This window comes from Anomaloglossus baeobatrachus, chromosome 10 (assembly GCF_048569485.1).
Source record: "Anomaloglossus baeobatrachus isolate aAnoBae1 chromosome 10, aAnoBae1.hap1, whole genome shotgun sequence".
Classification (NCBI taxonomy): Eukaryota; Metazoa; Chordata; class Amphibia; order Anura; family Aromobatidae; genus Anomaloglossus; species Anomaloglossus baeobatrachus.
This window is the reverse complement of record NC_134362.1, coordinates 105,192,623-105,206,597: the sequence shown is the minus strand read 5'-3', so window position 1 is coordinate 105,206,597 and position 13,975 is coordinate 105,192,623. Positions and strand designations below refer to the sequence as shown.

The following is a 13,975-nucleotide window of genomic DNA, read 5'->3' as shown; positions in this document are numbered from 1 at the left end:
TGATCGTCTGCTTCTCTTCCATTGAGAGATCCTTTGATTGTTTTTTGTGGGTTTATAACTCTTAGGGGTACTTTGCACGCTGCGACATCGCAGGCCGATGCTGCGATGCCGAGCGAGATATTCCCCGCCCCCGTCGCAGCAGCGATTTCCTTGTGATAGCTGCCGTAGCGAACATTATCGCTACGGCAGCTTCACATGGACTCACCTGTCCTGCGACCATCGCTCTGGCCGGCGACCCGCCTCCTTGTTAAGGGGGCGGGTCGTGCGGCGTCATAGCGACGTCACACGCCAGGCGGCCAATCGGAGCGGAGGGGCGGAGATGAGTGGGATGTAAACATCCCGCCCATCTCCTTCCTTCCGCATATCCTATGGAAGCCGCAGTGACGCCGGTAGGAGATGTTCCTCGCTCCTGCGGCTTCATACACAGCGATGTGTGCTGCCACAGGAGCGAGGAACAACATTGGACTGTCGTGTCAGCGTAATCATGGATTACGCCGACGCTGCACCGATGATACGATAACGACGCTTTTGAGCTCGTTAATCGTATCATCAAGCCTTTACACACTACGATGTCGCCTGCGATGCCGGAAGTGCGTCATTTTCAATTTTACCCCACCGACATCGCACCTGCGATGTCGTAGTGTGCAAAGCCCGCCTTACTCCAATTACAATGTGAATACCCTAAAACTAAAGCTGAGAGTCTGCACTTTGAGCCTATATTGCTTACATAACTGTATCTTGAATATGATTTTAGTAAACAGCTAAAATGCAATGTCACAGTTCAAATATTTCTGGACCTATGTGTAGATTTTAATGAGGATGTAAAACCTGCAATAAGATTCTAGTGTTGCAGACATTGCTGTGGATTTTGTATAGATATGCAGCAAAATCTGCAGATGCAGATAAACATTTGAAATTGAGAGGCAGTATACTAATCTTTCCAACCTTCTGGCCCCCTGCTGGTCTGTGTGTACTGGCTATTTAAATGCTTGCTATTCTTCTGGCTCCCTTCTGGGCTCTGTGTGCTGACTTCCATCTTCTCAATCTTCTGACCCTGCCGGTCTCATTGTACTGGCTCCCATCTTCCTGATCTTCTGACCCTGCCGGTCTCATTGTATTGGCTTCCATATTCCTGATCTTCTGACCCTGCCGGTTTCATTGTACTGGCTTCCATCTTCCCAATCTTCTGGCCCTCTGTTGGTCTCTGTGTACTGGCTTCAGCAATGATGTGACAGGCTTTCCCACATATCATTATATCTTAGACACTTTCTATGTCTCGTGCAGTACGAAGATTTTTGCAGGAATATTAGATGTGTGAACATCTTGATGCATATCTAGAACAAAATAAGCCAACCAATAGGCGGTGTATAGATAGGTTTTACGGTGCAAAGATGTATCACATTGATCAAAAATCATTAGTTTAGGCACCTTTTATGTCTGCATAGTCTACGGCTCCCCATATACATTAAATGGCAGTCAGCCAAATGATAGTTCGGTCATTAGACTATCAGACGAACCAGTTGTTATTGGTGAGTTCAGCGTACGGGGGGCTTAAGTTCACACAGAATTGTAAAATATAAATTTACAGCAATTAGTTTTCATGTTTTGGTGTCACTCTCTAGAGGTCAGGTGCTATAGAAAACATTCTGAGCTTACATCATTACATGCTGCTACGTTTCAGACTTAGGTAAAGACTATCATAATATTACCCCATTAAAACACTGCTTCAATAATGCAGATTAGTAAGAGGGGTTTGGTCAAGATATCAACCCTTCTACATAGAGAATAGCCTCTAGAACAGACAGAGAGATGCTTACATTGCATTGTAAAGCAAACAGTGTCATTCAAAATTTCAAAACTACAATTTGTCCTGTGAAAAACAAGCTTGCATGCGACTGTGAAAGAAAAAATGTAAAAGTTATGACACATGCAAAAAAATAGAAAAAAAATTATATAATCTATCTATCTCTATACAATTATTGATATCGCGGTCATAAAAGATGGTAACATAAAACCATCTCTGTCTATTAATTGCAGACATGGAATACCTTATTCACATCAGACTCGTATATGAGATGTCTGGCTTCAGCCTGTGCATGGTCGTAATCTTGCGGAAGAATCCAGTGTCGGATTTCATCTTTGTCCATTACTCCATCCTTGTTAAGGTCACGGAAATCTGAAAACTGTTCCCGTTCGGTGGCTACCCAGTCAGGCTCCGGAGTTCCCTCTTCATGTGAGAACATATCCTCTGTAGATAAGAAGGTGATAAATTACTTCCTTATCGGAACAGAGTTTATTTTAATCAATAGATCTTGGAATAATAATAATTTCCACAATTGTGTTCTATAGAATGTTCCTGTGCTGAGATAATCTTGTATATGTGTCCCCGCTATGTACTGTGTAAATGGACTTATCTATTGATTAACATTAATTTTGTGTGTGGGAAAACCCCTTTAAATACACCGATCAAAAGAAAAACTAGTACCATGTATTGCAGCATAAGCATTCCCAAGATAAAAACATTAAACTGTAACTTTGCAAAAACTTTTATACATTATAGGCGCTGCATAGTGTTGCTGATCAGTAGGGTCCGGGTCTCACCAAATCAGTCAAAATACCGCACTGGAGGGTGCATCTCCAGGATGAGCTGGCGACTGATCCTCTTTAAAGGGAATCTGTCACCGGATGTTTATAATACTCACCTAACGGTTGGTGCAGAGTGAAGTGGTTGGATGGGCATCTCCGCTCTCCGGGTCCGCGCCTCCTCTTTGGGCCATCTGTGTCCTCCTTCTTCTGAAGCTAGTGTGGATGAAGCGTGCTACATCATCTACACTAGCCGGCATTGAGGTCCTTTGCAGGTGCACTTTGATCTGCCCTGAGTAGGGCAGATCAAATTATTGTAGTGCGCCTGCGCGAGACCTCAATGTCAGTTAGTGTAGATGACGTAGAATGTGTCATCCACACAAGCTTCAGAAGAAGGAGGACAAAGATGGCCGAAAGAGGAGGCGCGGACCCGGAAAACGTAGACGCCCATCTGACCAGTCTACTCTGCACCGACCATTAGGTATCATAAACATCCAGGGACAGGTTCCCTTAAACGTTGTCCGATTTTAAAAGCCCTTAACATATTGGAGTCAGCATCTATATATTACAGGGCTATATAGAAGGTTGCTGACAGTTGTGGGTTGGGGCTAAAATCATTTACAAAGGTTACCTTTAAGTGCGCGCAGTAAATTACCCATTATCCCTTGTGGTAACCTTTCTTGTTAGGCTTCTTCACAACCTGTACTGAGATACCTTATGACTAGCTTATTGTTCAAAGAATTTTTTTAAAAAATTCTGCCGTGGACAATCCCTTTGAAGCATTGGGTTTAGCCCCGTAAGCTGCCTGAAAATGCGCTAAATAAATGTCTCAAAGAATATACTGTACATATACACTTCTGTGACTGGCTGGTCACATGATCAGGCTTTTGAGCATATTTCACCTGTTTTAGGTTTCTAAAGTGGCTTCTACATGGAAGCCATTCACTAGGTCAGTGATGGCGAACACATGGCACGCGTGCCAAACTGGGCACGCAGAGTTCTTTCTGTCGGCACGCGCGCTGTCGCCACATTCAGCCACTTTGAATTGCCGGTGTGATTGTGTCAGCAGTTCAAAGTTGTGCTGGAGCAGAGACATTTCTCCTCCCTCTGGCACTCCTCCTCTCCTAGGCCGCAGGCCTGTTGCCTAGGAGACGGAGGAGCGTCAGAAAGCGGCGCCGGCGTCTTGTGGCCACGCGGGAACTGACTGAGGACCCAGCGGTGCGCAGCGGAGGAGCGGGTGCTGGAAGGTGATTTTTTTTTATTTTTTTTTTATTTTTAAACTGTGTGCGGCTGTGCCAAGGTGTGGGGCGACAGTGCCAGCACGGGGCAAACATGGAGAGTACGGGGCAAACATGGAGAGCACGGGGCAAAGATGAAGCGTATGGGGAAAATATGGAGAGCACGGAGCAAAGATGGAGAGCACGGGGCAAACATGGAGAAAACAGGGCAAACATGGAGAGCACGGGGCAAACATGGAGAGCACGGGGCAAACATGGAGAGCACGGAGCAAACATGGCTGCAAGGATGGGGGAAACATGCAAGAATGGGGGAAGCATGCAAGGATGGGGGAAGCGTGCAAGGATGTGGGAAATGTGCAAGCATGGGAGAAACATACAAGGATGGGGGGAAACATGCAAGGATGGGAGAAACGTGCAAGGATGGGTGAAACGTGCAAGGATTGAGGGAAACATGCAAGGATGGGGGAAACATGGCTGCAAGGATGGGGGAAACATGCAAGAATGGGGGAAGCATGCAAAGATGGAGAGAAACGTGCAAAGATGGAGAGAAACGTGCAAAGATGGGGGAAACATGCGAGGATGGGGGAAACATGGCTGCAAGGATGCGGGAAGCATGCAAGGATGGGGAAAGCATTCAAGGATGGGGGGAAACATGCAAAGATGGAGGGAAACCTGCAAAGATGGGGGAAACATGCAAGCATGGGGGAAACATGGCTGCAAGGATGGGGGAAACATGGCTGCAAAGATGAGGGAAACATGGATGCAAAAATGGGGAAACATGACTGCAAGGATGGGGGAAACATGACTGCAAGGATGGGGGAAACATGCAAGGATGGGGGAACATGGCTGCAAGGATGGGGGAAACATGGCTGCAAGCATGGGGGGAAACATGCCAGGATGGGGTACATTTAGCAGGAAGGGGAACATGCCAGGAAGGGGTACATTTACCAGGATGAGGGATACATTTACCAGGATGGGGGAAAACATGAAAGGATGGGAAGAAACATGAAAGGAAGGGTGACATTTACCAGGATGGGGTATATTTACCAAAATGGGGTACGTTTACCAGGAAAGGGGACATTTATCATGATAAGGGAACATGCCTGGATGGGGTACATTTACCAGGATGGGGTCATTTAACAGCATGGGGGAACATGCCAGGATGGGGGATACATTTACAATGATGGGGTACATTTACCAGAATGGAGCACATTTACCAGGAATGGGGTACATGCCGGGATGGAGTACATTTACCAGGATGGGGCCATGATGGGGACAAATATACCAGAATGTAGGAAATATATATAAGGATGGGGGACATATTTACCAGGAAGTGGCTAAGAAGGGGGACATAACTACACAATGAAGCGGGAGGGGAGAAACTCGTACATCTTTATGTGATTTCAAGATGTTCAGACTTTGAAATGTAGATGTGGATTACAGGGTGGAATCTGATTGTATTCAATGCTAAAATCTCTGTCTAATATGCTGCAATTTTTTCCAGAAAGATCAATCCAGCTGCTGTGTCTGGAAAGGGCAGGGGCTCAGCTTCAATGTATGGTAAGCATGTATGAGTGTGATGCCCCCTGCTGAAGAGAAGAGAAAACTGCAAAAGGTAAGGTTACAATCAATTATTTCCATAATAGGATTGGTTGGCACTTCGGAAAAAAAAATGGGTTTAGGTCTACAATTTGGGCACTCGGCCTGTGAAAGGTTCGCCATGACTGCACTAGGTTATACATGTAAAAAGAGATTTATAGAGTCAACAGTAAGGGGTACTTTGCATGTTGCGACATCGCTACTGCGATCTCATCTGGGTCAAATTGAAAGTGACGCATATCCGGCGCCGGTAACGACGTTGCAACGTGTAAAGCCTAGAAGCACCGATAAACGATCGTAAAAGCGTCGAAAATCGGTGATCTGTGTAGTGTCGGTCATTTCCATAATTTCGCTGCAGCGACAGGTACGATGTTGTTCCTCGTTCCTGCGGCAGCACACATCGCTGTGTGTGAAGCTGCAGAAGCGAGGAACATCTCCTACCTGCGTCCCGCCTGCAATGAGGAAGGAAGAAGGTGGGCGGGATGTTTACACCCGCTCATCTCCGCACCTCCGCTTCTATTGGCCGCCTGCCATGTGACGTCGCTGTGACACCGCACGACCCGCCCCCTTAGGAAGGAGGCGGGTCGCCGGCCAGAGCGACGTCGCAGGGCAGGTAAGTGCGTGTGAAGCTGCCGTAGTGATAATGTTCGCTACGGTAGCTATCACAAGATATCGCATGTGCGACGGGGCGGGGACTATCATGCTCGGCATCGCTACAGTCGGCTAGCGATGTCGCAGCGTGCAAAGTACCCCTAAGTCTGTACACTGCTCCGTGCAGTGATTTTTTGAAAGATCAAATGGGTAAGAGGTCTCAGCACGCAGAGCTGTGAGGGAGTAAAAAACATTAACAAGGTATAATGATGGGTATTAGGCTATGTGCCCACGTGTGAGCGCTCTGCACCGCAGCGTTTTGTCACTGCATATCCGCTTCAGAGCGCAGCTGAAAAGCTCCGTTCTGAAACTTTGGTGACTGCAGAATTCGTGCGCTCTGGATGCTGCCTCTCCCTATAAACAGAATGGAGACAGCATGCAAAGTGCATGAAAGAAGTGACATGTTGCTTTTTAGAACGCAGCGCTTTGGCAGCAGCCGAAGCGCTGCGTTCTAATACGCAACGTGGGCATGGATTAGGCACAATCTTCATAGATTTGGATAGGGACACAGGACGCATGCAGTTACGCTGCGGTGCAAAACGCAGCGTAACTGCATGAAAATACGCTACGTGGACACATAGCCTTAGAATGAGACTGTGGTAACTCTTTTCCATGGGCAATGTCTGTTACACCTCGTGGCTCTCCTGTGGCAAGGAATGAGACAGTCTCCTTGCCTGCCACGAGCGCTCCTGCTCCGCAGCGCCGAAGGTCTGCCAGACTACGCAGAGTGCAGGAGAAACCTCCTCAGAGAGGCAGCACAAGGGTGACACCTAGTGGTACTCCTGTTGCAAGAAATGAGGAGGTCTCCCATTCCTTGCCTGCCACAGCTCCTCCTGCTCAGCAGCCTCGAAGGTCTGTGAGGTTGCGCAATGTGCAGAGATTTGCTGCTCAGGGAAGCAGTGAGACTCCCGTTATCTCTACACATTGTGAGACCGAGGATCCCGCCTCTATTTCCCAGAGGCAGGAGGGTGAGCATGTGCTATGCTTGGTGGATCCTGATTCGCCCACTGACGTCACACGGCTTGATGACAAGGCTGGTGACGTGGTGAATCCTGACTGGCCAGGCTGGGATGTCGTGGATCCTGATTGGGTCAAGTCCGTCATCTCCGCCTCGCGCCCGCCCTTGGCTGGAGCTACACCTCCTTAAAAGCTCCTCCTGCCATCATGGCGGCGCGCGACCGTCCTTCTATGTTTGGATGTCTGGCAGCGTGCTGCCACCACTGCTCAGGCATTATCTTCTTCTGTGGGCTTGGCCCTTGCTGCTTAGGCAGCACCTGGTTTGCAGGCCGTGTCCCTGCCTTGCTGCTCCGGCAGTAGCTCCTTCTACAGGCCGTGTTCCTGTCCCAGGTGAGCTCCTCGAGTCTCCACTGGACTCACCTGGTTATTGAAAGCACACGTGCGTGGGCACCTCTGTGCTACCCTCGTGCCATATTCTCGTGACTTCCACTGGCACACGTGCGTGGGCACCTCTGTGCTTCCCCGTGCAACAGGTACACCGAGCTGTGTGATCCCTGCCATACAACCCACACGGGTTAGGGCAGACCGGTGTACATAGATCGTCTGTGACATTCCAGACGATCGCTAGCAGCAACCCGCTCACTCTTCACCCACCATAGCAGCGGTCCCTTACACCGCACAGTGGACCTTGACCGGCGGAAGCTGTCCATTCCCCATCTTGGCACGCTTCCCCGGGTCCCCCTCGTAACATTACGGTCTCGCCAAAGGTCTGGCTATGGCTGAAGAGCAGCAGCAGTTGCTGCGTTATGTGCAGCAGTTGGAATCACGTTTGGCAGCAGTGGAGCAGTCTTCCTCCGACAAGACTGCTCTGACGACAGTCGCCACCCAGGCGGCTACCCAGGCTGTGCTATTGGGCGGAAGGTCTCCTCGCCTTGCGCTTCCAGAGCGCTTTAGCGGGGACAGCTCCGAGTGCCGTGGGTTTATAAACCAAGTTACCACCTACTTAGAGCTGTCCGCGACTCTTTACGCTACCGAGAAGGCGAGGGTAGCCTTCGTCCAGTCCCTGCTCACAGGGAGAGCGCTGAAGTGGTCCACGCCGTTGTGGGAGCGCAGAGATCGGGTGGTGAATAACTTAGCATCTTATCTTGGGGCCATGAGAATGGTGTTCCTCGGGCCTCAAGTCACCCACGACTCCGCGCTGCGCCTCCTACGACTTCGGCAAGGGTCCGCTTCAGTCGGGGACTTTGCCATACACTTTAGGACACTTGCCGCAGAGCTGGGACTGGCCCGATAAGGTCCTTGTCCCTGTGTTCTGGGAGGGCCTGGCAGGGTTCGTCAAAGACGCACTGGCCACGCGTGAGGTGCCTGATACTTTAGAGTCCTTGATTCAGGTTGCCTCTCGCATAGACATCCGCCAGGCGGAGCGGAGGCTCGAGGTCTCTTCAGCACCCACGTCCTCACGGCCTAAAAAGCGTCTGGCTCCCGTATTCCACCAGACAGGTCTCCCAGCCAGCTCTGTAGGCGACTCCGTGGATTCAATGGAGGTGTCCAAAGCGGTCTCCTCTACCCCAGGTTCTCTGTCTGGTGTCATCTGCTTTTCCTGTGGGCAGAGGGGACACATAGCTACCCGATGTCCCAAAACGTCGGGAAAAGACAGCGTCTAGTTTCCATCAAAGGGGGGTTACTAGACGCTGCTTCTCCCTCTAGGTTGACTATCAGCGCCCAGTTGCAGTTTGGCACTACTCTCTTCTCTGCTCTGGCCTGCCTGGACTCAGGCGCTGATGGCAATTTCATTTCGACCTCCCTGGCAACCCGATACTCAGTTCCCCTGGTTCTCTTACCCAAGCCACTCAGGGTTCGGGTAGTCAACGGGTCCCTACTAGTCGATCCCATCACCCAGATCACCATCCCTCTCAGGATGGAAGTACCACCAGGACACCATGAGCAGGTGTCCTTCCTGGTGCTTCCAGGGGGGACGGATGAGATCCTACTGGGCCTCCCCTGGTTGAGACAGCATGCTCCTATACTCAACTGGGCAACAGGGGAGATCTCATCATGGGCAGGATCCTGTAGGGAGCACCTCGTGACTACCGAACCACCCGCTACCATTAGGTCGGTTGGGTCCTCAGGGAATACAGGGGAGCCAGGTTTACCGACACCTTATGAGGCCTACAGGGACGTCTTCTCCAAGAGGGCCGCAGATACCCTTCCTCCCCACCGGCCATACGATTGCCGAATAGACCTGAAGCCAGGCTCCGAGCCCCCTAGGGGCAGAGTGTATCCCCTCTCTGCTCCAGAGACGGAGGCTATGTCCAAATATATTCAGGACAGCCTGGCAAAAGGGTTCATTTGCAAGTCTATTTCACCGGCCGGTGCGGGGTTCTTCTTCGTGCAAAAGAAGGAAGGGGATCTACGCCCCTGTATCGATTACAGGGGATTAAATGCAATCACGATCAAAAACAAATACTCTTTGCCCCTCATTACGGAGTTATTTGATCGATTCCGCGGGGCAAAGATCTTCACGAAGCTGGATCTACGCGGGGCGTATAATCTAGTGCGAGTCCGAGAGGGCGATGAGTGGAAGACCGCCTTCAACACCAGGGACGGTCACTACGAGTATCTCGTAATGCCCTTCGGACTCTGCAATGCCCCCACCGTATTTCAAGACTTTGTGAATGATGTTTTCCGGGATTTGTATCTTTCCGTGGTTGCATACCTGGATGATATCCTTATCTTCTCCCCCGATCTTGCCACCCATCGGAGGGATGTCATCCGAGTACTTAAGAGGCTCCGCACTCATTCGTTATATGCTAAGCTAGAAAAGTGCGTTTTTGAACGTGAATCCTTGCCGTTCCTGGGGTATATCGTGTCCAGTCAGGGGTTAGCAATGGATCCGGGGAAGTTGGAGACAGTGATGAAATGGCCTGAGCCCCGCTCGCTGAAAGCGATCCAGCGATTCTTGGGGTTTATCAATTATTATCGCCAGTTCATTCCCAACTTCTCGACGGTGGCAGCACCCATCATTGCCCTTACCCGCAAGGGCGCTAATCCCAAAGCATGGACACGGGAAACGGTAGAGGCATTTCACACTCTCAAAACTTACTTCTCCAGAGCTCCCATCCTTCATCGTCCAGACATCTCCAAACCCTTTCTACTAGAGGTAGACGCCTCTTCGGTCGGTGCTGGTGCAGTCCTGTACCAGAAAGACGAACGAGGAAGGAAGCATCCTTGTTTCTTTTTCTCCAAGACCTTTTCTCCGGCCGAGAGGAACTACTCCATAGGGGATAGGGAGTTACTGGCGATGAAACTAGCATTCCAGGAATGGCGGCATCTCCTGGAGGGTGCGAAGCATCCATTTGAAGTATTTTCCGACCATAAAAATCTCACATACCTCCAGACAGCACAACGCCTGAACCCAAGGCAGGCCCGTTGGTCCTTGTTCTTCTCCCGGTTCCGCTTTATTATCCGCCACCTGGCCGGTGAGAAGAACGTACGGGCCGATGCCTTGTCACGTTGTATGGTTGTGTTGGAGGAGGACGAGGAGGAGCCTCGTCTTATACTACCCCCGGACAGCTTGAGGATGGTCACTCCCACTTCTTTGGACCAGGTGCCACCTGGCAAGACCCTCGTTCCCCCTGAACTACGGAATGAGGTGCTATCGTGGGCCCATGCCTCCAAGGTCGGGGGTCACTTTGGGGTCAAAAGGACCAGAGACCTTGTGACTAGGCACTATTGGTGGCCGAGACTACCCCAGGACATACAGGAGTATGTGGGAGCCTGTATGTCGTGTGCACGGAATAAGCCGTCCCGGCAGAGACCGGCAGGTCTGCTTCACCCACTGCCAGTGCCGGATCGTCCCTGGGAAGTGGTGGGAATGGACTTCCTGGGAGATCTGCCCAAGTCAGCAGGTCACAAGGTCGTATGGGTCATCACGGATCACTTCTCTAAAATGGTCCACTTGGTGCCTCTCCCACGACTCCCGACGTCACGTGCTCTCGCCACCTTATTCATTAGGCATGTATTTAGGCTGCATGGCATGCCTGACAAGGTGGTGAGCGACCGGGGTCCCCAGTTCGCGTCTCGCTTCTGGAGAGAGCTCTGTAAGCTCCTGCAGATAGAGCTAAACATCTCCTCCGCATACCATCCCGAAACCAATGGACTGGTAGAGAGGACCAATCAGACCTTGGTAACTTACCTCCGCCATTTTATCTCCGCGCACCACGACAACTGGGCTAACCTCCTTCCTTGGGCCGAATTTGCCATTAATAATTCGGTCCATGAATCCTCTGGTCAGACTCCGTTCCTGCTCAATAACGGACAACATCCCAGAATCCCGGTTCCGATGCCCATTACGTCACCCGATCCTAGAGTGGAGGATTGGGCGACCGAGGCCCGGGAGATCTGGGATAACACCCAAGAGGCCCTTAAGAGGGCTAAAGACCGGATGGTGACAACGGCTGATGAGCGCCGCCGCCCTGCACCATCCTTCGCCCCTGGTGACCTAGTGTGGCTGTCCTCTAAGAATGTTAACCTACGGGTACAGGCAGCCAAGTTCGCCCCTAGGTACCTGGGTCCGTTTAAAGTGCTAGAGCAGGTGAACCCGGTGGCATACCGACTCCAGCTCCCTCCACGCTGGGCTATAGCCAACACCTTTCACGTGTCCCTCCTGAAACCCGTACGACTTAATAAGTTCTCGGGGTCCCTGACGCCTCAAACTGACTCCCCGCCCGACGACTCTGAGGTGGCGAAGCTTGTGGAGACAAAAGTTATACGGGGCAGGAGGTACTACCTCGTGGAGTGGGTCGGCCGTGGTCCGGAGCATAGATCCTGGGAATTGAAGGATCATATCCACGCCCCGGGTTTGATAGCGGCCTTCGAGCACGGGCAGGGGGGGGGGCCTAGACGGGGGGGTAATGTTACACCTCGTGGCTCTCCTGTGGCAAGGAATGAGACAGTCTCCTTGCCTGCCACGAGCACTCCTGCTCCGCAGCGCCGAAGGTCTGCCAGACTACGCAGAGTGCAGGAGAAACCTCCTCAGAGAGGCAGCACAAGGGTGACACCTAGTGGTACTCCTGTTGCAAGAAATGAGGAGGTCTCCCATTCCTTGCCTGCCACAGCTCCTCCTGCTCAGCAGCCTCGAAGGTCTGTGAGGTTGCGCAATGTGCAGAGATTTGCTGCTCAGGGAAGCAGTGAGACTCCCGTTATCTCTACACATTGTGAGACCGAGGATCCCGCCTCTATTTCCCAGAGGCAGGAGGGTGAGCATGTGCTATGCTTGGTGGATCCTGATTCGCCCACTGACGTCACACGGCTTGATGACAAGGCTGGTGACGTGGTGAATCCTGACTGGCCAGGCTGGGATGTCGTGGATCCTGATTGGGTCAAGTCCGTCATCTCCGCCTCGCGCCCGCCCTTGGCTGGAGCTACACCTCCTTAAAAGCTCCTCCTGCCATCATGGCGGCGCGCGACCGTCCTTCTATGTTTGGATGTCTGGCAGCGTGCTGCCACGCCACTGCTCAGGCATTATCTTCTTCTGTGGGCTTCGCCCTTGCTGCTTAGGCAGCACCTGGTTTGCAGGCCGTGTCCCTGCCTTGCTGCTCCGGCAGTAGCTCCTTCTACAGGCCGTGTTCCTGTCCCAGGTGAGCTCCTCGAGTCTCCACTGGACTCACCTGGTTATTGAAAGCACACGTGCGTGGGCACCTCTGTGCTACCCTCGTGCCATATTCTCTTGACTTCCACTGGCACATGTGCGTGGGCACCTCTGTGCTTCCCCGTGCAACAGGTACACCGACCTGTGTGATCCCTGCCATACAACCCACACGGGTTAGGGCAGACCGGTGTACATAGATCGTCTGTGACATTCCAGACGATCGCTAGCAGCAACCCGCTCACTCTTCACCCACCATAGCAGCGGTCCCTTACACCGCACAGTGGACCTTGACCGGCGGAAGCTGTCCATTCCCCATCTTGGCACGCTTCCCCGGGTCCCCCTCGTAACAAATGTCTGTGGATGAACTTTGATACCAGATACAGATTTTACATAATTAAAAAACAGCTCGAAAATTCCTTTAACCATAAACTTTCCGAACACTGCAATAAACTAAAGGCCGCTTTACACGCTGCGATATCGGTACCGATATCGCTAGCGTGGGTACCCACCCCCATCTGTTGTGCGACACGGGCAAATCGCTGCCCGTGGCGCACAACATCGCCCAGACCTGTCACACATACTTACCTGCCCTGCGACGTCGCTGTAAACGGCGAACCGCCTCCTTTCTAAGGGGGGCGGTTCGTTCAGCGTCACAGCGACGTCACAGCTGCGTCACTGAACCGCCGGCCAATAGAAGCGGAGGGGCGGAGATGAGTGGGACGAACATCCCGCCCACCTCCTTCCTTCCGCATAGCGGCCGGGACGCAGGTAAGGAGAGCTTCCTCGTTCCTGCGGTGTCACACGGAGCGATGTGTGCTGCCGCAGGAACGAGGAACAACCTCGTTACTGCTGCAGTAACGATTTTTGAGAATGGACCCCCATGTCACCGATGAGCGATTTTGCATCTTGCAACGATGCAAAATTGTTCATAAGTGTCACACGCAACGGCATCGCTAATGCGGTCGGATGTGCGTCACCAATTCCGTGACCCCAACGAGTTCGCATTAGCGATGTCGTAGCGTGTAAAGCCCCCTTAAGAGTACAGTTTTGTTTCCGTAGTTAACCAGTATGCTTTAGGAGGTCGGTTAAGGATTCCTGCAGAAACCCCCCTCAGCATGTTGTGTAATGAGTTACATTTATGCTGCTATACAGTTTACAGATTATAAAGTTAGTCCTGGCCATCTTCACAGCATGTGGGATCAGAACATGAAATGAAGAGCACTCCTTAGAAGACAGCTTCTGAAATTAGAACCAACAGTTCACATTTCTATGTCGCCAACAAATGAATCCAACTTAT

At 51.4% G+C, this 13,975-nt stretch overlaps 1 protein-coding gene across 2 annotated transcripts in view; it reads right to left on the bottom strand.

Annotated features, from left to right (window-relative positions):
* RCN1 (reticulocalbin 1) overlaps positions 1-13,975 on the bottom strand; it is a 57,244-nt gene that overhangs the window by 2,992 nt on the left and 40,277 nt on the right. For both annotated transcript variants that reach the window (XM_075326587.1, XM_075326586.1), the window contains exon 6: positions 2,049-2,248. In XM_075326587.1, coding sequence (XP_075182702.1) covers positions 2,049-2,248 — 200 coding nt within the window. The remainder of the gene's footprint in view (positions 1-2,048; positions 2,249-13,975) is intronic.